Source organism: Hippocampus guttulatus, chromosome 7, assembly GCF_054856545.1.
Source record: "Hippocampus guttulatus isolate MCC_2025c chromosome 7, RoL_Hgut_1.0, whole genome shotgun sequence".
Lineage (NCBI taxonomy): Eukaryota > Metazoa > Chordata > Actinopteri > Syngnathiformes > Syngnathidae > Hippocampus > Hippocampus guttulatus.
Window position 1 is genome coordinate 6,660,346 of NC_141267.1, and position 25,472 is coordinate 6,685,817.

Below are 25,472 nucleotides of genomic sequence, written 5' to 3' on the forward strand. Positions count from 1 at the left end.
AATTTTTCTTGAAATGCAAATTATATGCATGTATGCTTGTGTATTGTTTACTCTGTTTATCCTGCTCATTTTGCAATGATGAATCCACTAGGTCCTGATGATAAAAGGTTCCTGGTCATGATTATGACATAACAATATTGATATATTGCCAAAACGCATTTCCTCGTTGCCTGAATTTTGGATGGATTCAAAATGAGATGTTTCCAGCTAAGGCATGAAAACCAAAGCGAGTTAGAAATCATGAAATATTTTAAAATGACAATTCAATAGGTTCAAATCGAAAGTCAATGAATTGAGTCTGAGTCTGAGAAGCGGATATTTTGCACATCTGCCTCTCTTGAGTATATAAAAGGTCCCCCCTCTTGTTCTCTCCCACTCCCTCTCTCTGAAAAAGGTCTCCAAAACTCCCCCAAAAATCTCAGCACTTTTCCACATTTCCCTGTCCATGGTCTCTGCTGAAAGACCTCTCCTTACTGACAATCTTTAGTTTTTTCTCTTTCATCTTTAAGTCCCGCCTGAATCTGAAGCGGGGAATTCTAACTAGCTGGAATTTTGGGTTCTCAACCAAACCAACCACCATGCTCATGTGACAAACCGCACGGGGTCCAAGCCACGAGAACTCTGCCAAACATTTGTTTCCAACTAATTTCCAGAAGGCTTTGAGGAAATTCCGGTCCACCATTTGACGTCTCAGGAAGGGGAAGCAGTGCACCATTAACACTGTGTATAGCATAGTAGGGCTGGGGTGCTGCTGGCCTCAACTCGGGACGTTGTGAGTTGGTAGCAGAATACTTTAAAGACCTCTTCAACTCCACCTTTCAACACGCCTTTCTCAGAGGAAGCAAAGTCTGAGATGAGAACTCTGAGATGAGCTCTCTTATTTCTTGGTATAAGTCACTGAGGTGATTAAAAAGTTCCTTGGTGGCAAAGCCCCAGTGGTGGGTAGGATTCGCCTGGAATTCCTCAAGGTTCTGGATGTTGTGCAGCTTTCCTGGTTGATATGCCTATGCAATATGGTCATTGGGGACAGTACCTCTGGATTGCCCAACTGGGGTTGCGGTCCTTCTTTTTAAGAAGGGGACCGGAGGGTGTGTTCCAGCTACAGAGGGATCATACTTCTCAGCTTCCCTGGTAAGGTCTATTCAGCGGTGCTGAAGACAAGGGCCACGGGGACGACCCAAGACAGGCTGGAGAGACTACGTCTCCCGGCTGGCCTGGGAACACCTTGGCATCGCCCGTGAGGAGCTGGAAGAAGTGGCTGGGGAGTGGGGGAGGAGGTGGAGTCTGGGATTCCCTGCTAGACCTGATGCCCCTGTGATTCGACCTCGGATAAGCGGTAGAGAATGGATGGATGGATGGATAGACATTGACGTGAAGCTAAAGACACCAAGCCAGTAAATGCGGGAACCCTCAAAAAAAACATGTCAACATGACCATAATGATGAAAAAAATGAATAGAATGAAATGCAATTTAAAAAAAATGTATGTATTCAAAAAAACTTACAAATAAAGAAATTTGTAATATATTTTTAGTTTGCCAAGCATTGCTACTAACAGCAATTGATGAGAAGTCCAGGCCGGTCCACCAAAAATACTTTATAATATTGCTAAAAATGTGTAACATAATGTTTTCAGAATACCCAGTAGCCTTTTGGTGTGGGCATCTACAATATCTTCAAAAAAAAAGTAGGTATTTTTGTTACGCCCGAATAAGTCCATCCATAGTGCAATCCTTTCTTTCCTACTTCATGTTTCTCCACCAAAGATATCATACACACAATCACATATCATATCAAAAAAATAACTTATGAAGGCTAGAGAAACACATGTCATTACAGGAGACATTTTTAATTTACAGTATATGAGTAAATTTCTTCCCCGAGGACAAACGTTCCTTTTGTTTTGAGGGACAGCTACCCGCTCACATCATACATTCAAGTTAGATTTAAAAACTAATTACACAATCAAGCCTAATTCAGACATACAATCAAATTAGAAGTATATATTTTAGGTCTTAAGATGTTGTATTCCTTTACCTCCATCAAATGTTTGAAACAAAACAATCAAGATCTGACTGAATTTAAAGAGATTTCAGAAAAATATGTGCCACTTAGGAATTACCGCTTGCAAAGAACTTGCATTTTCAGGGGTCTCAAATTTGCACAATACACTAAGGGACACAATTGTAAATACAAGCATACTTTTCAATATCTGGATGGGAAAAAAAAACACTCTGGAGAAGGTCGGTATAGTTAAAATATATGATCAAGAGATGAATTCAGACAGTCTATAAAACAAGGTTAAAATCACTTGACAGAAACACCAGAATGAGCTTCTAAAAATCTTAAAGGGGAATATTCTTCCATGTGCTTAAGACAGAAAGGTATCACATTGGGCCCTATTTTGGAAGACTGGCGCCCGTGCGCTTGACATAAAAATGGCTGTAACTTCAGGCCAACGCAAGTCTAGTCGTGTGGGGTCATCCACCCATCACTATGGTATTTCATTTCACATTTAAAGTGTGACATATTTCCCAAATAGATTCCTACAGCATTCCAATGTTCCAGGAAAACTCCATAATCCAGGAACTACAGCGACCTGTTGGACCACGGCATTAGGGCACCTAAATATTGACTCGATATCAATCACATTGATTTACTTGAAATGTATTTCACTTTCCTCCGGCGTTCCCCAAGGCTCTGTCCTTGAGACTCTTCTGTTCATAATGTGCATCCATCTCTTCTGCCATATTTTCCAAAAATATAAAATCCTGTCCATTCCACCCAACCAACCTCCATCCTGTCCCCCCACTTGCCTCACAGACTTTATACAGAAAATCTGATTTGTCAATTCCTCAGTTTCCTCCTCTTGAGAGGTTAAGAGTCGAAGGCATCCTCAATAGCACTATTTCATTGGAGTCACACATTAATTCCATCAAATGATTTCACCTTTGCAACATTTCCCATCTTTCATCATTTCTCTCTTATTCATTTATTGGTCACATCCTGTCTTGATTACTGTAGTTCTCACTGGTTGACCGAACAAGTCTATGCTTAAATTATAACTAGCTCAAAACGCTGCCGCTCAAATGTTTTCAAGATCACCTCACACCTTTTCGACAGCAACTTCATTGGTTGCCCACACCATGTCATATATTTCATTTTATTGTTTATTTGTACAGGGACAAGGCACAACTACAATAAATTGAAGCTGAGTTAGCTCACAATTTAAACAGTTCTTAAATAAATAAAAAAACAACCACAAACACACAACATAAAACAGCTCAGTATGTAAAAGTCCATTATTATGAGATATTGACTAAAACCAGTCCACCAAATATAATATTCATAGGTGTATGATAAAGACAATAAGACATACAATATAACAGTCGCAAAAAATTCAACGCAATCATTGGTGATGGCAAATTTGAGCTGTCTTGAGCTGAAGCTTGATAAGAGTTCCTGCTCCTCACATTCAAAGCCATCAGAATTAATTCATTTGATATAAAACACTAATTAAAGAAATATCAGTTAATCTGACATTGGAATGCTCTCCCACATACACACCCTTTCAAAATTTGCTGTTCTAACCTTTTTCAAATCTTCACTTAAATATATAGAATATATAGAATTTGTCTCGGTCATAATGAGGGGTAGCACAGTGGGCAAATGCTCAGCATGTCTGCCTCACAGTGCAGAGGTCTGAGGTTTGACTCCAGGCCCAGGGCTTCCTGTGTGAAGTTTGCATGTTCTCCCGTGCCAAGATGTTATTGTGAGCGCGAATGGTTGTTTGTCTATGTGTGCCCTGCAATTGGCTGACAACCAGTTCAGGGTGTACCCTGCCAACTGCCTGATGACAGCTGGGATAGACTCCAAGCACGACCCCAACCCTTGTGAGGAGAAGCGGATTAGAAAATTGATGGATGGATGGATGCTGATAATGACTTGTATTATATTTTGTTTATTTATTCATATTATTTTGGCTCTTGAGTTTGATAGTACTTTGCTGTATATTTTTAAATTGTTATTTCAGTCCGGTAAGGTGACCTTGATAATGATGATGATGATGTTGCCTATTATTATGAATCAACCTTTGTGATGTACGAGGCAAAACCATAAAAAAATATACTGTCAAGATGAGTAATTCAGAAAGACAGAGTAGGCCGGAATTCATGACTCACTTGTCAGATTTCTGAATAAACAATACTGTACTCATTTTACTGTTATCAATGTATTTCTTTATATGGTCAACAGCTTATCCATCCAAAGTTAAGAACTGAAACAGCGATGACACATGCTTCGCGAAGCTAGATGAAGAATGTTCTCATGTGTGTGAAACAGACAGTTATTTGGACCCCAAAAGACCAGGGCAAACATGCTCTGTTCAAACAAAGGAAAATCAAGAACCAAGTCCGATATTTATCCCTGAAAAACCCATGTTAACACACATTCAGGATTTCTTGAAATGATCTTCTCCAAGATACGCAAATGCACCATTGGTCCATGGATTAATGTATGCATGCAAAATTATATTCATTTACTTGTTTTGTGTTGAAAAAAAAGCTATCTATAATAATATGAGCCATAGATTCCACCATCCCACCACTTGCAATTCATTTATTTGTTGCGAAAGAAAATTTGGCCGACCTCCTCCAAAAGAGAAAACCACTGCAACTTGTAAATGCATTAACTAATATGGTAAGAGGCATAATATTGATTATTCGCCTCCCCTAAGAAAAGACATTTTAGTTGATATTTTAAAATGTGACGCCAGGACAACAAATAAATAAATCCTGAAAATTTCTGAGAAAATCATCTGGTACCGTAAATGTATAAGTTACATTTTTCTCAGAAGCACATTTAAAACAAACAAACAAAAAAAGGAAAAAGAGCAAACAGAGACCTGAAAGACAAGTACCGGTATATATATGACAAGAATTGGTCCAATCACAAACTGACTCCAGATAAAGTAAAGGAGACCAGAGCAACAAAAGAACAACGCCACTGCTGTAATTTTACATTTCAGACATAATAAACGTGCGTATCGATGTCAATGGTCCTAACCTGTTCGTGTGGCCATGGTTGACGGCATGGAGTTTCCTTATAACTTCCTCGCTGAAGTCAAAATGAACCCTTCCTCTGGCACAAGGTGAACGCCGGTACATTGCCCCAACACAGACATGCACACAAACACACTACCTGGCACACACATGGAACAACAAACACAGGAGCAGGAACACACCAAGACTAGCAGATATTGCACACGGACACACACCCACCCACACACACACACCCACACACACACACACACACACACACACACACACACACACACCCACACACACACACACACAGTCTTTCGCTAAAACTGCCACACACCTCAGCAAGCCATTAAAGCATGCTTACACTATAACTGCACATACTTCCATTCGGGCTGAAACTCTATTCAAACCTACACATCAATAACACTCGCACAGTGCCTTTGAAACAGACATTCAAGCTACACACCACAGACATGGCTGCAGTCACCCCCTCCTGGTCACAAATTAAAAAGGGAAACAACCATTCAAACATCCAGACACGCACACACACGCGCGCGCGCACAGACACGCGCGCGCGCACAGACACACACACACACACACACACACAGATACATACACACACAGCTCACATCATATCATTCAATTCTTGTCTGCTCTGACTCTCTCTCCCTCTTTGTGGACTTTCTTTGGTAGCTACTGTAGTTCCTCCCCATGGTTTGTGTGTGTGTGTGTGTGTGTGTGTGTGCGTGTGTGTGTGCGTGTGTTCCCTTCGGTGCAGCCCAGCAGAGTAAAAGAGGAACATTCAAGATGCGGGGTGGATTCGGTGGACTCTGGAGTCACTCATCACTCCCAACCTCATTACCTTTAAGCGGATTTGTTTTTTGAGGACAATATGAAGGAACAGCCACTCACATGAGCACTGAACGCAACCCGAGTAGATACATTTTATCTTGATTGAAAACCAAACTGTAGATTTTAGTTCCGACTTAAAGTGTCCACCTTGTCTTGGGACAGACGTTGGTGGCATCTGGCAAGCTCGCAGGGGGTCACTGCGCCTGATGACATTTCACGGTACTGCACTGTATTACAAAAATGCTCATATCGAGGAATGTGTATATGCTTCAGAGTAAACCCACCACCTGCGCATATCAATGGGCTCAAATGCAAGATAAATCAAAACAAAAAGAATAATAGTCATTCAAAAACATATTCAATGGTCCAGACTGAATATGTGATGGAGGGCATATTCATTTAAACGGATTGTAAGGACCCAATATTATGTTGCATGACTATGACTATATAGTACAGTCTAGTTATACTGTGTGAAATATGTATTCTACCATCTATTTTAAACACATGCACACACAGACACACACACACACACACACGTGTGCATTTGCTTTTATCTTGGAAAAAAGTGATCATCATTTTTGCCTATTTTCTCCCATATCACAGACAGAATTTATCATGAATCATTTGTCTTTGCGTTTTGTGCGCTGTCAATTTGAAATCATTTCCAGTTTTGAAGGGATGGATATGAAAACATGTTTTTTTCCTAACCCCACTTCCCGGAAATAATAGACATATGAATTGATTATTAAAATAATCGTTAGTTGCAGCCCTAAAATGTTGACTACTACTACTACTACTACACTGCACATTTGCTTGAGGTGATTTGAAGAAAAAAAAAACATGGGAACATAAATTGTCAATTTCTACAGAAACATCCATGTATTTATCACATATACAGTAATATCTTGTAATATGATAAGTATATACAGTATTGTATGTGCTGTACTTTATATCTGAGTAATCACTGTAGTAGGCATAGGAAGGACAAGGCTTTGTATTCAAAACTTTTTGATTACTCAACACTCAACACTCAACTCAACTGTATTTATAGAGCACTTTCAAACAGCCATCACTGCATACAAAGTGCTGTACATGGAGCAACTACATGATTAATGAGATTAATTAGACAATTTATTTTTTTTGTCAGTAAGATTAAGTTTGAACCTCTCATGTAGCTAAACATCCGTCCATCCATCCTCGAAACAGCTTATCCTCCCTAGTATCGCAGGTGTGCTGGAGCCTATCCCAGCTGTCATTGGGCGAGAGGTACACCTTAGATTGGTCGCTACCAATTGCAGGGCACATAAGGACAATCTTAACACTCACATTTACACAATTCAGAGTCTTCAATTAACATGGGAGGACCAGAGCACCTGGATAAAACCCACAAAGCCACAGGGAGAACATGTAAACTCCACACAGGAAGAATCGAGCCTGGATTCAAACCCACGGCATCGGAATTGTGAAATGGAGCCGATGCCAGTTCAGTGAAGGGCAGGTGTTAAACAGGACGGGCTGCGAGCCAATTGCATTGGACACATCGACAAAAAAACGATTGAGACTCACGACCACGCCAATGGACAATTTGAGGCTTCAATGAGCCAAACATTCATGCTTTTGAATGTAGGACGAAACTGGAGTACCTGGAGAAAACTCACAAGCACAGGGCAAATATACAACCTTCAAATAGAAAGGCCAGAGCTAAGATTTGATCCTTCAGAATTATGAAGCACACATGCTAAGCACACACTCACCATGCTGCCCGTAATGCAAAGGTAATAAAAACATTAGAAATGTCATTTTGCATGATGTAGTGTTAAAACACCAATCCAAACAAGAATAAATATATTGTTCAGTTACAACCTTGCAAAATTAAACATCTCTGCATACAAATGGTGCATTTTTGACACACCAATTATATTACACTGTATGTTATTAGATTGTGCTGGTGTATGTAATGTCCAGTGATTACTGAAGTCCTCGATATGTTCGAACATACACTTCCACTAATGATCGTGTTATGTAACTTCCTTCATGTTTTTGAAACAATAGCTTTGGTAAAACATTATTTTGCTGAAAGAAATAGCTCATTTTTATATCATAACTCAAAGAAAAGAGTGTGACTATAAATCCTGTTGAGGCAAGCAAACCACAGCCAGTCACCAAAGTATTCATCCAAAAACCACAAAAGGTGCAACAACTTCAAATTATCAATACACATTAGAGGGCGCCCTGACCATTCTCAGGGGTTGATGGGGGAGCAATCTGCAGCCTTTGATACGAGCAGCCACGAGATGGCAGTGACTTCACGCATCTGTTTGCATTCTGTGAAAGAGATAGCCCATGAATTTCACGTGAAAAAGAAGCAGCCTGCAGGATGGGCCACCAGATGAGCCACACAATCAGGAAAACGGGACTCAAATAAAATGACAGCGAGATTGGATATGAGCACATGATCTATTTCACGTGATGAAGTGATTGGGTCCTGCATCCAGTATTAGAATTTTGCTATACCTCTTAAAAGGGTAAATGCACAAAGGTCGCAACAGTAATGAGTATACGTGCATGTATCTCATAATACTGTAAAAACAATATGGTCTGGTTTATGTACCAAATAATCATGCATGTGGACAGATTTTTGGGGGTTGGGGGGGGGGGGGTATTTTCAACATACAGTATTTACAGATGTTCCAAGTGTATTTGATGATTTTCAAATGGTAAATTTCCCATCTAACTGTAGGTTTGATCTGATTTTATTCAACATCAGGCTGGAATTACCATAACTGATAAAAACTAAAAAAAGTACCTTCTGTGTCACGTGGAGTTTTTACCCTGACAAGACGGTCAGAAAATGGTCAACTTTGCATGCTTGAAGGCAGTGAGTGAGTCCAGGATTCTTCATCTTCCCACAGTATTAGTTCAACCCATGACATGAAATAATAATAATAATAATACATTTTATTTATAAGCGCCTTTCAAGACACCAAGGACACGTTACAATAACAAAAAACACAAAACAATACGGGTTGAGCAGCGGCAGCCAAAACGCGCCAGCGTTCACTCAACCCGGAAGTCAGAAAGAAACCACAGGGGAGGGAGAGGGGGAGAAAAAAAAAACCCACACTCGAACTACCATCATTTTGAGGATAATTTGAGTTAGGCAAAAAACTTCTGCACAAGCATATGACAGTTACAACAGGTCACAAGACATAAACAATGAAGACGGTGAAACAAGGGAGTGTATGAAGGAGGGGGTGATGGTGGGGGACTAGCTTCCGTGCATACTTTCATCAGGGGAAGGTCGATATAGCAGATGTTTTTTTTGGTAGCAGGCTGCCCAAGAATTTAAGACAGCCTTGAGTCTGTGGCGTAGATCAGCCAAATCTGTGATTTCAGTCAATATTTGAGCACGGATTCCAGTTTCTCCAAGTTCTTGACCATCTTGCAGAAACGCTCCAAAACCGCAACAGTTTGTGGTTGAGCACAGTCTGAGTCTGAGTGTTGGACATCCGCACTATGCCATCCTTTGACCGGCAGCCTCTTCACTTCCAATAGAGCCGCTCCAGTCGGTTGAATTTTGCGATAGATCAGGAAACTGCTAACACCAAACAGCAGCATACCTGCTATCGGAAGGCCGAAAATGTAGATGTCATCCACATCCTCAACGGACAGTGTTGACAGGCACACCATTCTCCGCTTCCTCCAAGGATCTAGGGTGTACCCAGCAGTAAAAGTCCCCGAGGGGCAAGTAGGCTCCCCACTGCCTGCTCTTCTCATCGAGAAAATTTTGTCGATGGCATTGAGAGACCAGCCAACCAATTCCATGTTTGTTTTTAGGAGGAAAATACGACAGGAGGCTAGGAAAAGTCAGACAACGACAGCACATGGACTGAGTGGCGAGCAGGGAAGGGTGGGGGTGGGGGGACAGGAGCAGAAAGCAAAAGCGTCCGCCTTCGTCGAGAGCCAAGCAAGAAGTGAATGAAAGTGCTTCTCTCCTGTACAACTCACCATGCAGCCATTTTTAAACTGTGTCAACACCAAACAAATATAATGCCCACATCCTACTACGTATACAGTGTGTGTGTGTGTGTGTGTGTGTGTGTGTGTGTGTGTGTGTGTGTGTGTGTGTGTGTGTGTGTGTGTGTGTGTGTATGTGTGTGTGTGCCTCATAGTGCAGAGTTGCATGGCTCGATTCCGGCTCCGGCCTTCCCGTGTGGGAGTTCCCATGTTCTCCTCGAGTCTGCGTGGAGTTTCTCCAGGTCTCCTCCCACGTCACCAAAACATGCATGGCAGGTTAATGGAACACTCTAAATTGTCCAAAGGTCTGAGTGTGGGCACGGATGGTTGCTCGTCTATGTGTGCCCTGCAATTGGCCAGCAACCGGTTCAGGGTGTAGCCCGCCTAGTGCCCGAAGACAGCTGGAATAGGCCCCGTGACCCTTGTGAGGATAAGCGGGTCAGAAATGGATGAATGGATGGATAGCTCCTGCCTAACAACATAATGCCAGAATGGGAGCCTTAAGGATTACAAATATTAAAGTCATTTGTGATGCAGAAACTCTAGGAATCATATGTAATTCAAGATGGATATGAAATATGAAACATTTCAGGCAAGGAACATCGGATAAGATTGTTTTACTTAGAAAGTGAGAAAGAGAAATAAAATAGAAATAAAACCAAATTAGACTGTCCCAGATATTTTGAAGATGACCACTTTAATATTGATTTTTGTGATTGAATTAAAACATCAGGGTTTTTTTTTCAGATGAGTGTTGGGACGTAGATTGACCGGTTGATCTATGTTCAAACCCTCATCTATGGTCACGAGCTATGGGTCGTGACTGAAAGAACGAGATCCCGGATAAAAGCGGCCGAAATGAGTTTTCTCCGCAGGGTGTCCGGGCTTTCCCTTAGAGATAAGGTGAGAAGCTCGGTCATCCGAGAGGGCTCAGAGTCGAGCCGCTTGTCCTCCACATCGAGAGGAGCCAGATGAGGTGGCTCGGGCATTTGATTAGGATGCCTCCTGGATGCCTCCCTGGTGAGGTGTTCCGGGACTGTGGCCCCGGGGAGGACCCAGGACACGCTGGAGAGACTATGTCGCCCAGTTGGCCTGGGAACGCCTCGGGATCCATCGGGAAGAGCTAGAAGAAGTGGCTGGGGAGAGGGAAATCTGTGTTTCCCTACTAAAGCTGCTGCCCGCGCGACCCGGAAATGGATGGATGGCGTGGGGGTTACAGTTGGGTGTCGTGGTCGTCATGCGCTGAAAGGTAGTCAGTTGTTGACGGGGTGTGGCTGTCATACACTAAAATGTAATCGTCAACTGGGGTTGGTGGTGGCGGCTGGCAGTTGTGATGGGGCAGACTGTAAATACACTGATTGTTAGGGAAACTTCACACATTTCCCTGTAATTGCTGATCGCGTCCCTGCCATTGGTCCAGGCACCGAGCGGCTCGCCTCGTGCTCAGCTAAATGGGGGAAATTGAGGAAGCTGGCTCAAAATATACACAAAGAATCCCTTATAAAAAGCAAATAGTGCTCATTAAGTTATCGGATATTTATTTGTTGATTCAAACGGGAAGGATTTAACCTGACCCACATCACAGACTGGTTCCGGCCTTCTGTGTGGCAGCTGACACCCAGTCACCCTTGCCCACAGTGTTTTTCAATCAATTGTATTCATTTTTTTAATGCCTGTGGACATTGTGTTTAATGCTTGTGAAAGACATTTCAGGCCTTAATTTTTATAAAATCAATTTCGTGACTCTGAATGCTTTTTAATGACCAGTGGATACCCCAAAGCCATTTGAATATCAGCTAAAAATAGCAAGTTAAAAAAACCCCAACAACAAAGAGCTCAAAAACATGTTTTCAACAACAGATGCACACAAATGAGGCGCTGAGAATGAGAGCGGAACAATTAAAATTTTGATACGTTGAAGTTCAGAAAAGATTGGATTTTTCTGACAAATACAGGTCTAAACCTACCACCAAAATCGATCAGTGCCACAACTGGAACAACTCCCATTGTCAAGATAACCATGCCCACAAAATCGGGTTTCTTCCTGAAAAATATGAATGAATGCATGCATACATGCATACACGCATACACGCATACATACATACATGCCCAAAAGTGAAGTTCAGAGATTGATAAATGACTCGCAGAAGAATAGTTTGAGCTTGGGTGCCAACACACCTGCATGTTCAGGAAAGTGAATGTTATTTATCTGGGGGTTCTTTCTTTTGGTATTTTGCTAGCCTTTGCACAGGAGGTAGAATTGGGCGTAACGGTGCGGTTGCGCCTTTGTGGGATGGAAGGAGCCCAGCCAATTGTGGTGGTATCGCTCGTTTACATTAAAATGAGGGTGGTAGGAGTACCCGAGTACGCCGTGCTTGACATCGCGGAAACAGAAATACACTCGCTGGCATCTGTGTATGACATAGGCAGGTACACTTCAAGAAGTCCCTTTGAATGGATGATGTGGTTGGCCGTCCAACTAGAGACCACCGTGCACCTCCGATTGTGCGTCCGTTTTTGCTGCACAATGAACCTCCTTTAAGCTGGTCAAAATATTTTTCTACTTTTTGTCACAAAATTACGATTATTAGCCCAGAGCCGCAAAAGTAACGCCCAGTGAAATGTAGCGTGTCTACCAAATTCACAAACAGGCTGAAATAGACCATTGCCTTGGCAAAAAATGACAATATGCCGGTTTTATGCCGAGCACAGATGTTTTGTGAGCCAACGGTCAGATGAGTCGGGGGCGAGGCACCGCAACGCCCATTGTGGCGCGACACGGGCCAAAACACGGTACACGAGCTTTGCAATGGCACGAAAATGAAGTTACGCTTGGCACCAGTCTAGGACAATAGGGGCCTTCATGTTATCCTATGATTGCACAGTACCAGATCACATCTGAAAATTATTCAGGCAGCATGTGACTGACCAACCACTCGACACAACCTTAACAAAAGCGTCTTCACAAACTAAACTATGACCTTTCTCTAAAACTATGCTTAACAGAGACTGTCTAACTTTCCATTCATACAGACTGTTTCTGTGGAAGTATTGAGGTCAAAATTGTATTTTTGAGTAGTTGTTTTCAAAGTCTTAAATGATGTTTCAGTCAATCCCCCACTGTTCAACATTGTAGTAGCAAGAGAAAACTAAAACAGTTAATATAAGGTCAAGTTCATTGGGTTTTTTTTTCAGTTTTTGCTTTTTTAAATTTAAAATGCATTTGGTCTTCCCTTTCTATTTAATGTTATGAAAGCCTCGATTATAAAATGACCAAGTTGTCTGGTATCATAACTGCATAACAGTGTCAAAATCAGTAAAACATTTGCTGATTTATGAAGAATTTATTGGAGCCAAACACAGTTACCTCAATCCCCGAGTTACCTCAAGGGAAAGGAAGGTAGTGCTGGGGATTCCCTCTTCAAGATGGCAGCTAAGTCTGTGCATCCACGAACAGCCGAGGTTGCCTCTCGTGGTTAAGTAAGTCTCAGGGCTTCTTCTGCAAATGGAGCGCCACACTGCCACATGCTGGCAGCAGTTCCATACATTCTGGGCTCCAGTGTGCAATTTAAATCTCTTTTCTGGTCGTAAGAGATTAATGGAACAAACATGCATTAAACATTAAAAAGACGGTTGAATGTCAGCAGGTGCAGTACATGTGTGAAAAAAAGTATAAGGTGCAGTGCAGTGCTGCCTTCCTTGCCTACCCTGACCACACATCCCTGCATATCAGCGACGACCAGAACATCAACTAACACAAGCGTACTGCAAGGATGACAAACTTGTCACACTATATCCTGCTACTCATATGCACATTATAAGAATGAACACGGGGAAAACAACCACAGAGAAAACTTCCCACATCTTGTTTAGCTTTACCTACCCAACCCAGGAGTGGTGCCGGAAGCAGAAAGGACTGATACGAGGTTCCAGACTGGATGATGCCATCGTCATAGTCTTCATGAGCCTTGGAATCAAAAATGTGTCTTGTTCCTAGTTTGTGTATTGCTCTCCGTAAGTCTCGACTCAATTACTTACTTGATTTGATAAATCACTTTTGAATGCGCAAAGCGAGTATTAATGAACAGATCTTGTTAGGTGGTGGCACGCGCAGACAGGCAATGCGCCCTGGAGTCCACCAGGATGATTTAAAAAATGTTTGGATAATTATGAAACAGGTGGCCCGGTGCTCCAGTGGTTAGCGCGTTGACCTCACAGCGCAGAGGTACCGGGTTCAATTCCAGCTCCGGCCTCCCTGTGTGGAGTTTGCATGTTCTCTCCAGGCCTGCGTGGGTTTTCTCCGGGTACTCCGGTTTCCTCTCACATTTCAAAAACATGCATGGCAGGCTCATTGAACACTCAAAATTGTCCCTAGCTCTGAGTGTGAGCGTGGATGGTTGTTCGGCCGTGTGTGCCCTGCGATTGGCTGGCAACCGTTTCAGGGTTTCCCCCGCCGACTGAGCGAAGACAGCTGGGATAGGCTCCAGCACCCCCCGCGACCCTTGTGAGGATAAGCGGATCGGAAAATGGATGGATGGAATCATGAAACAATCTTCATTCAGTTCTTGGGAAGTTTCGCAGCATTCAGTGCAAAATGCAATGAAAGGCCAGGAGAGCAAACACAACCCCCCAAAAAAGGAATGCATAAATACACGTACAATCACACAATCCGGTATTGGTCACAACATGTCTTCCATTCCAATTGTCTTTTAAAAGCCCAACAGCTTGTTGTGTTGTATTGTATGACTATCCCTCTGAAACTGACACTGTTTCTGTTTCTTGTCATGGCCTCAGCTCAGGTTTGCTGGACTACGTACAGGTCACATTTCATCAATGATCTCTGATTCTCCGGCCTCAAGTCACCAAAGAATTGATTTAAAATTGAGCCAAGTCAACGAAAGCTTTTTTGGCAGTGTCCAGTTTCCTGAAGTTTAAAAGTTGGTTGATGCAAACAATGCAACTCTTCACTGTCGTTACAAACAACAAATAGAGTACTGTATACCTGCTGCTCGTGTGGTATCGTGAGAAAACAATGCTGTTGTTTGCCATTGTTGGTTTGCGTTTCTGTACTGAGCACATAACCGACACGCTCACGATAACCTTTATTCTCGCAGGAAAAACAAAACAAAACAAAAACTTCCAGACCTGTTTTTAAATGTTTGTGTTTTCAGGCTCCAAAACACAGTTAACAGCCAAAACTAATAGTCGTTTTAATGTGTTTTCGGTTAAACAGCCAGAGTAACCACAACATTACAAAGCCATTCATTTTCTTCCTCTGTTACTCGCTTTTATCGCACGACAGCAGTATGTGTCCCACTGTCTTATTAGATAGGGCAGCAACACACTTTAAACAAGATAAGGACAACAATCATGACTACAGTTTGCATCAGGACGCACAAAATCCTCCTCAAGCTCTGAAAATGACAAACTTCAAATTGCTGGTTTCAAAAAACAGTACGATTGGCTGATTTTCATCTCGACACTTCACTTCAGTAAATACAAACAGCAAGGTCAGAATTGTATTGGCACCGGTGCGCACACGTTGTTTGATGTACCATTTAGAGTGCCGTTACTGAAGTGGACAAGTGAGAAAATGCGGAGCAACGAGTGGATTCAAAAGCACTCAACTCATGGCTTTCTGCAAGGACGGTGAAACGTGGTTTAATCTAAGTAAACAAAAGAAGACATGGGGATAAGATGGATCATTCCGAGTATTTTTGTCAAATAAAATAGTTTTACTATGATGCAATCAAACACAGATAAAATCATTTTCAATGTGACATAAGCTTTGTTTTTTGTTGGTTTTTTTCCCTTCAAAGTTCAGCCAACTCATGCTCATACACAGATACAGTCACGGCTCACAGGTAAGAGACCCCGTTGACAAAGTCAGTTTAGAATGAATTTCATTGACATAGTTTGTGTCACGGCTCAGGAGAAGGATGAGTGTTTTGTTGAAAAACAAACATAAACAACAACATCCGAAAGGTAATCATTTATGCTTATTCATGTTGCTAAATACAGAATAAAGTGGTACCTCTACTGATCAAATCAATTGGTGCTGGAAGAAATTTCTTAACTGGAAAAGTTCGTAAGTAGAGACGCGTTTTCCATGTAACCATCCGTCGTTCCAAGTTCCCCCCCCCCCCCATTCAGACATAATGTTTCCTAAAGCATAAAAATGAATCAACATACAGTATGTAACTAACATGTTAAATTTAGATTATTGCACACTAAATGAGAGCTGTGCATAATGTAAAAAACAAAGAATGAGTAAAGAATAAAAATGATGGTCATTTAACTTTTAACTGTGTCCTCGTTTTTTTGCCCTCTTTAGTGCATGTTCTGTCTCAGAAGTGGTTTTTGCCTGGCCTTTTGTAAAGAACCGATCCAAGGATCTTTGCTTTTGTCGGCTTTAACAATCCTTCGAAAATGTCCGAGGCCAACATCAGCATCGTGAGCGGTCGCCCGACTGGTGAACACTTTTTGTAGGTGATTCATATTTACATAAAACTATCGTAACACCTCAGCGCCTGTGGGATGAATGACGAGGACGCTGTATAGACACATATCTCTCTATCTACACACACAGACACATACGGTAGAAGTCCCTCTTTGCCAATGGGATGCCAGGATGATGCTCGGTTGTAGCCAATGGCGGAGCAGCTATAAGTATGTTGCGTTCAGGAAACTCAGAGCGGCGAGTAGCAGCCCATACTGTATTTTTACCGTTCGTATATTAAAATTTCTTTTGTAACAAGAGACAATACTTTCCCGTTGAGACGTTTTGTAAGTTGAAAATTTCGCATGAAGAGATGTTCCGAAGTAGAGGTACCACTGTACCAACTTTTTTTATTGGATTTCATAGTGCATAAGTTAACCAGTTAACCTAAATTCACCAAAGACAGTGATCACCATCAATCAAGCACATTTAATTGTGTTTGTTTTATTTTTTTTCTTTCTTTCTTTTTTTTCCCCCAATGTCAAATCAAAACAACAGTAGCGAGCCAGTGAAGTACCCGTTTGGTTTGATTATGGACTTATTGACAGGCGAAAAGAAGTGTTAGTGTCATGTCAAACACTGCATGAGCAAAGACAAAGTGTCACTACTCAGACGCATGTCACAGTCCTCCAGCAGCATGGCCATCGACCCGTGCACTCGACATATTCATGGTTCCTCACAGGGAGCTGCATTGATCTCACATTGTGTCCACTTCCACAGCCTTTTGAACGTTCCCTTGCAGGGACACACCAGAGAGCTCTCAACTCAACACCAACAAAAAAAGAAATCTACACTCCATTTGCCTTTCAATTCAAATATCAAAACATACTTTTCGTCACATACAGAGGTCATAGAAACGTACGGAAATATAGAATGTTTCTTCACATGACACTCAAATTGGCAATAGAGGTTAAATGTAAATGTTTTTTTCTCTAATATCGGGACATTACGAATGAACATCAAATGGTCCGTATTGCCATTTAACAGTATATGTATGGAAATGTGATGTGATACATACTGTCTTGGTGGAACAAGCATGCGCTCAAATAGGCCAAAACTGCAGCAAAGGCCACAAGTGACACCAACACAATCATGTACTGTACTATGTAATTATCACTAGGTCGGTTCACACTCATGTTCAGTGATTAAGTCTCTGTGTTTGTGCTCAAGGGCATGCATGTTCTGACAATGCGTGCAGACATCAGTGGGACATACAACGACACATCACAGTTGGGTTGCCATGGCTCAGTGTTGAAACACAGCTCAAATCTTCAATTGACTTCCTGGATCTCATTTTCATCTCAATTCTTCAGCTCGTGATTGCAGTTGCTTGGTTGCATTTCAGACCTCACCCACGCTTGATTATTTTGGATGACTTTTTACCCTTGATCACCCTTTCACCATCCCCGTTTCCTTCCTGAATGTACACCCACATTCAATAAAAATTTATCATGCCATGCGCTCTCTTTCCACTGGCAAATATTGGCATTTGACTGACCGGTGTGCACCGAAATATCTGATTTGGCCATTTTACCATTTGAGCCATGCCCACAGTGAACAAACATAGTTTTACCAGGAAGCTTTTTCATAGGATTATGAATAAAGGAATTGAAATAATCTGCTCCAGTCTCATTGCAGATGCATTTTATGCATCTCAGTTTTTGACCATTTTTACATCTGAAAAGAAGCTAAATCAGCACCGCTGGGAAAATGTCAAAATGACAGCATACGCCACTTTCACTTGGGCAGTCAAGACACAAGCGGTACTGCTGGTGATGCTGCTTTTCACGGGACAGCGCTTACGTTATGTAATTGTAACATGAATGCATAGTCTTCTTCTTTGGGGCACCAAATAAAGGGCAAACGATGCCACCTCATAGCATTAGTTTCAGTATACAAACTAATTAACCCAATTAAATCTCATTGTCAATATCTTCTCACAGTGAAGCTGTTGCGTGAACATGTTAAATTAGAGTTTCACAACAGTCAAGTAAAGTTCCCATTTTATGTTACTCTTGTCAGGTCAGCCTGCATTGGAGCCTTAGTTGGATGCCAATGGAAGATAGAGGCCAAGGCAACCTCCAGGCCAGGCTCTCCTGGAGATCCCAGGTTATCCAGTTACATGATTAGAGTAGTGCAGTGACGTCAAAGAAGATCATTGTGTGTTTAGGAATACTTTCTGTGCGCATACAGGGGGCACTTCTTCCTTTCTGAGTGTTCTTTGTGCAGCTTGGCCCCATGGCTAATGTGTGCCCCCGGACACACACAAAGCACTGTTTGCAACCTGAGTATAAGGAATCAGATTCCAACTTCTCTCATACACTGGAAAGCCTGGTCTCTCCATCAACACACACGCAAACAAAAACAAACACGGACAAACAGAGTGGTCTTCATCTGACAAAAGGCTTTAGTTGGATTAAAAGGGAGGCTTATAATGCATTTGGCATCAGCACTGCGTGTCAGAAGGCCACAAAGAATGTATGTCATTCTCGTATCAGCACAGTATGACTCTTTCTCTTCTTTCTCTGTTTCTTCACTCTCTTTCTAGCCTCTCCTCACCTTTTCGTGGCGTTGGCTTGTCGCTCAGTCATTTCTTCTGGCAAGTCACCCTATCCTCTCGGGGGGGGGGGGGGGGGTTCTCTTGCATTATTAAACGCAACTCAACTCAACTTTATTTATATGGCACTTTCCCAATAACCCCAGCTTTAACAATTTTCCAAGACTGGCCCTGATTTTTAAATCACTATTACGCATGCTGTGAATTTAACTATATTATTTTATATGTCAGCTCTATCACTGGAATTAAATGATGACGCTAAAACTATTCTTAGCGTCATGGCCTTTTATGAACAAGGGGGAAATGACAATTTAGAAGTCACTTGAGGGGAAATTCCATTTCGCATGTTGGACATGGGCGACATGTAAACGCATGCAACAATTGAAATGGAATAATGGAAACATTTAGTCAAGGCAACAGGGATGAACACTTATTCCCGATGGCCTATATCTTTAATAAAAAGAGAATTTGGATCGTTAGCTCCCAGGCATACCCGAGTAGCGCTGTCATCTTCGCCTATGAAAATGTCTTTCATCCTGCCTGCACCGTTACCTTTAGACGGGCTTGCTCACGTATCCCTGACAAAAGGATGTCTGCTGTGAAAGACAAATTCAACTCAGTGAGCTCAGAGGTGTAGTGGATTTGTGTCGGCATACCCAGACTGATTCAGTCACTTACTGATGCCCAATTCCAAAGCCGGTTGCTGTGCAATACCATCTTATAGATTAGTGACAAAACACTGACTGCATGAGCCTTGAGGTATGCTAGGACAGCAAAGAGAGGTGAAAGTGGATGTGAGAAAAGAAAAATCTAAGTGGTGATAAAGCGAAGTGAAAACGTAAGAGGAATCGAGAGACACCTCACAAAAGGAAGGGGAAAATGGCTTTAAATAGAGACTATATTCTGAGAAATGTAAAGACTAAGGGTCAAAATAAGCATATTTAAAAAGAGGTAGAAAACAAAACAAACAAAAGGGGTGAGCAGGTCTTCATGCAGCTGAGTCACTCACTGCAGAGCAGCCGCAGAGACAAGTCCTGCCAACATTCAGTTCACAGCACAGGCAATGATTAAAAAAAAAAAAAAAAAATCTGTCACAGTGGCCGCAGCAGCTGCAGCCTAGCAAGACTTGACTGATACAATCGCATGATAATACGTCTTCATTCAAATGCATCGCAACTGAGGTGAAAAGCATCCTGTGCTCATCTGAAGGCTTGGTCACATTTTGGGGTAAAATGATGAGGGTATGACAGTGATAATCAGGTGCAACTTTTGAGTGTGCAAAATATATTCCTTTGACCAAGAATGAACCACCAAAGCTTATTCAAAGCAACGATAATGAGGATTACTGTCAATATTATTCACATAATAACAATGGCGAAGTGTCAAATAGGACAAAAGTTTTGAGACTTGATGCTATTAGCTCAAAGTGTTTCATAGCCACCGGGGACATGCAGAGGGTGGGGGAGTGGGGGGGGGGGGATCTTTGGGTGCTTTAGTGCCTGCCTATTTTTCCCTTGATGCCCAAAGTGCCCTTTTTTTATTTTCTTCCGCAGGCGCTTGTGTGTGAAAGCATGTCTGCGGTGCTTCAGCAGTAAAACGTTGTGTAACTCAGTCGAAAAATGGGTTAAGATAAAACTAATGTCAGGATCGAAAAGTTCTAAGTTTTGGATTTCAGCATGAAAATGACAGAGGGGAGGGCAGCACGAGCTGTGCAACGGGTCAAAAATGGCATAAAAGGGCATGAAAATCAGGCAGTCGCAACCCCCTTAATTAAATGGCAATGTTAAGGGATAATGTGGTGTGAGTCGCTTTCTGTTAAATGTCTGACTCCATGGCCCAGATCAAGTCAAATCAGAGACCGAAGCTCAAGCTGATGTCATGACTTCTCTGTCTACCTTGCTATTTTACTGAAACAAACAAAGTGTTCCTTTTTTTATGTTTCCAATTAGTGCTCACTGCTTTACAAATCTCGTATGTATGGAACCCGGTTAAGAAAACCATGCAGTAATTTGGAATTAGTGATTGCGTGCTGAACAGAGTTGTGATGCAGAGGATTTCAAATTGGGCCTCGGCACTCTTGAGTTTGGAAATTCCTGCATGCTTCGGGTTTGACTCACAACATGTTAGAACATTGGCAAAAATGTTAATCAGATGATGTTGTGGTCGTTTTCATGTCCAGGCTCCATTGATACCTGTATCTGAAAACACCAAGATCATTTCTTTGCTTTCATGAAGGATTAAGGAACTCACAAAGTGTTCACATTTGACTGAAAATCTGAGGATTTGGTCTCTTTAAAAGTGTATTTAATGAATAGTATTTTTATTTAAAAAACTGCTGTTTTGTTTTGTGTGCAGTAAATGGTTTTGTTTTGTTTATTAAACAGATTTTGTTTGTTTTTACCACTGCGCATGAAATTATCTTGAAGATTGTGGTTGACTGTCATTGTTTTAACTACCTTGATGCATGTTCGCCTTTATGAGAACGGTTAAGTAAAATCAATTTAGATCAAGGGTGTTACAAATGTACCATTGAGATTTGTTTTATTAGTGTATTACTGAAGGTGCTTGAAAGTTAAGCGTCTGACTTTACTCTGTACCAAAAAAAATATATATAGATATGATGACTAAGTAACTCAAAAGTCAATGCCATATGAAAGTGAAGTGGACCCCTTCACTGAAAAGAAAAGACAAAAGCTCCGGAGAAAAGACCCGCTAACATTCTACGGAGCACCAGACATGACATAACGTGGACACAAAAGGCTCAATTGTGGCTGTGAAAGAGATACTGTGTTTTGGATGTACAAAATACTGATTTGTAGGTTAAATTGTCATGAATGACTTTTGACATTTGGGTAAGCAAATGGTGCACACCTTTTCCGGAGACCTCAATGCCTGGTGTGTTTTAGTTGTCTGTTCTTGTCAATAGCGTGCAATGCCATTTTTTTTCCTACAATATCTTTGCACCTGATAACCAGACTAAAAGAAAATTCAGTCTTACTATTGTATCCCTGTCCATTGTCTTTAAAACTTTTACAATTTCTGGATTTACTTACACAAAGGAGTAAGGAGCCATAAATTTGTATTGAAAATTAGCATTTTGTGGACACATGATATCAATCTTGTTTTGACAATTAAAAGAAAGGGGTCCCCTTTTCAGCTTTGAGCACCAGCCGTAAACAATGGTCTCCGCAGGCCTATGTTAGCTGCACATCATTTCTGGCACAGTGCAACCAACGTAGCAGTAAAGGTTACTCAAGGCAATGCAATGAGTGAGAATTTATATGCTCTTGCTGTTTCCAAAAGGCTACAATGCGGTGGGTACACCGTACTCCTCAGGCTTTTGTTTTTCGTGCCATAATGCAGCAACAATGCATTTCACAAAGAGCAACTGTGACTGTGCAAGTCTTCCATTCACTGGGTGATATGAAGTCACAGTGATAACATAGCCACTGGTTAATGATCAAAACAACCACCCAAAAAAAACAAACCAAAACAAAAAAACCCTGCAGAAAAGCTAAGCGGTATATTTTGTTCAGGTGATATAGTCATCAAGCCACTTTGGTGTCACACCTTTAAAAATCCTGTAGCGTGGCATTACAAACAATGACTGGACCTGGCAGAACAGAGGAAATATTAAAATTTCAGATTGCAGTGCCCAATAACACTGCCAGCATCACCGTTACATGTACTTGCTGCCATATTTTGGTAGAGCTTTTTTTTAGATGTAAAAATGGCTAAAAGTCAGGCATTAAGTGCATCTGCTATGCAATTTCATTATTTCTAAAGCTATGAAAAAAAAAGCATTTTGGTCAAATCTGTGTTTGTCCTTCAGAGGCTGCGTTGCGGACATGGCCAAAGTGGTGAAGTGCCGGTCCCCGCGACCCCCAATCCAAATGTGTTATCACTGTAGATTGGTGAGCTGTAAATCGTATTATCCTTCATTTGTTTCAGAGAAATGTTATAACAGGTAGACTACAACTCCAGCTATTCCATACTAGGTCTGTAGGTGGGGACGGATTGTGTTTGACAGAAGTAGGCGCCAATCAGCTGTTGGATCTGGCTCAAACTCGCTTGATCGGCCCCAATCAAGCGGGCTGGAACCAGTGGCGGTTCTGGATCAATTTCACTGAGGGGGCCAGGCTGGGGCCAGGGGTTTTGATGGGGGGGGGGCACATTCAACCCAAAGCTAAAGACAGATTCGAAATCTTATTTGACTTTTTATTTCTTCAGACTTTGAAATTGTAGTCACACACACACACGCACACACGCACGCACACGCACACACACGCAAATAGCACTCGTGTTGTGGTAATTTCCTTCTCTGCGGACTGCTTCTCATTTTCCCGCTCATTTTTAAGTGGCGCAGCGCACCCAAGGGTCCGACTAGAATGTTAAATCACGCACTTTGGTTCCACCTTTCGCGTCGGCGACTCGGCACGACTGCGTAATCTAAGCTCGGAGGGGGGGCCACAGGGGGGGCCAGAATCGGTGCTACAGGGGCACTGGCCCCCATTGCCCCCCCCCCCCCCCCCAGGACCGCCACTGGATCTGCAGCAATTTGACTAAATTCTTCTTTTGTAATGTTTTTTTTTTTTTTAGAAACGGATTATGGAGTGGTTGTATAATCATGCTAGTTTATAACTCATATGAAGAGGCTCAACAGCCACACTCTCAACATGGTAAACAACAACAACACAGATCAAGCCACTTCACTTGTTCCACTTAAACACAAGGATAGAAGCATCGAACTGAATGCAAAACTGCTTCGCAGCTTTCAAACAGACGGATCCTTGCTTTGTTCTATGACATTACCGTATTTTCCGGACTATAAGTCACAGTTTTTTTCATAGTTTGGCCGGGGGTCCAACTTATACTCTGGAGCGACTTATGTGTGACATTATTAACACATGATTATGTCATTTCACAAGTTATTTTCATATTAAACCCCAAGAGGGTGCTCTCGGCCTGTGTTGATAAATCGACGGTGAGTCTGACGTAAGCGACGTAGAAGAGGAAGCGGCGCATCGTCTACCTCCCGAGTTGGGGGAGTTGTTTAAAAGTGACACCGAGGATGAAGATTTCATTGGATTTCGTGATTTGGAGTGAAAGTGATAGTTTGGTAAACTTGTTAGCATGTTCTTTATGCTAGAGTTATTTGAATAACTCTTAATATGTTACGTCATTACTGACATTACCAGGCATGTCAGTCATGTAGCATTAGTATACCGTACACTTGTTCTCTATTTTATTTTAATTTTAAATTGCCTTTCAAGATGACATGTATGTTTTTGGTGTTGGATTTTATCAACTAAATTTCCACCAAAAACGCGACTTATACTCCAGTGCGACTTATATATGTTTTTTCCTTCTAAATTATGCATTTTTTGGCTGGTGCGATTTTTTTTGTGTGTTTAGTTTCACAGTAAACTCCAACTGTCAACAATAAACAATAAGTTTCTTCATAAGTTTGCTGCTCAAGCACCACGGTGCATTCAGGGTGCTTTCACAATGCAGGAACTTGCAAACATAGACGCACTGTTCGGCACATTAATCGCTTTTTCTTTGAATGTTTACATGATTGTGAGAAGGCATCATAGAAATGACAATTCAATTACTAATTAACTGCCCAGCCAGAGTACTCCAGCTTCCTTCCACTCTTTTAAATTGTCCTTAGAATGACCACCTCACAGTTCAGAGGTTGTTAGTTTGAATCCAGGCTCTGGACTTCTTTTCTGGAATTTGCATGTGCTCCTCGAGCGTGTGTGGATTTTCTCTGAGTAATCCGGTTTCCTCCGCTAGATAAGTGGATCTGAACGATATGTTGCTTGCCGTGCTAAATATTTACCAGGCCTGTCTGGTTTTGTTCGGAACTACAAATAAAGTGGGCATGAGGGCTGGGACACGTCACAAATTTGCATTCTTATGAGACTGAAAAGGACTTCAAATGGCTGCCTGTATTAGCGCATAGATGTGATGTTTTCAACACATTTCTTTTCGAATAATTACTTTGTAGATTTTAAGGAAAATATGATTGCATAAAGAAGATATTCCCATTTAAAACACTGAAATGTTTTGACATCTTTGGTTGATTTCCCCTTTCAACGTGACTCGTCAGTAGCTACATGCTGTGTAATATGTATTCTATATTGCTTGCTTGGGAAAAATAAAAGTTATTGATCAATCAAATTGTCACTCTGAAATGACAGGGGCAAGCTGGCAAGGACAAAATAAATAAAACTCAACTGGTATTCCTTACCGTTGCTTTAAGAGCGCACATGACCACAATCGCCTGTCATCTTGATGGTTGCCATCTTCACTGCTAAGCAGATTCCGTCGCATATGTGACCCAATTTTGAGCAGAAATATTTCTTCATTAAGCACACATGCTGGAAGCAAGTTGACATTAAACTGCTTAATCTGCTCTTGCACCAAATGCAGGGCCTGCCTGTTTATGTGCTTTAAGATGGCACACCGAATGACAGACTATCAGAGAAGCAGAGAGCCCA

General features: G+C 41.7%; 1 protein-coding gene across 3 annotated transcripts in view; it reads right to left on the reverse strand.

The window, feature by feature from the left end:
- Positions 1-25,472, reverse strand: part of pde4ba (phosphodiesterase 4B, cAMP-specific a) — a 138,193-nt gene that overhangs the window by 60,246 nt on the left and 52,475 nt on the right. Inside the window, exon 1 of one of the 3 annotated variants that reach the window (XM_086116164.1) lies at positions 5,064-5,643. The exons of the other annotated variants lie outside the window; for them this stretch is intronic. Coding sequence (XP_085972290.1) covers positions 5,064-5,164 — 101 coding nt within the window. The 5' untranslated portion in view covers positions 5,165-5,643. Of the gene's footprint in view, positions 1-5,063; positions 5,644-25,472 lie in introns of those variants that run through there. 3 annotated transcript variants of the gene reach the window in all.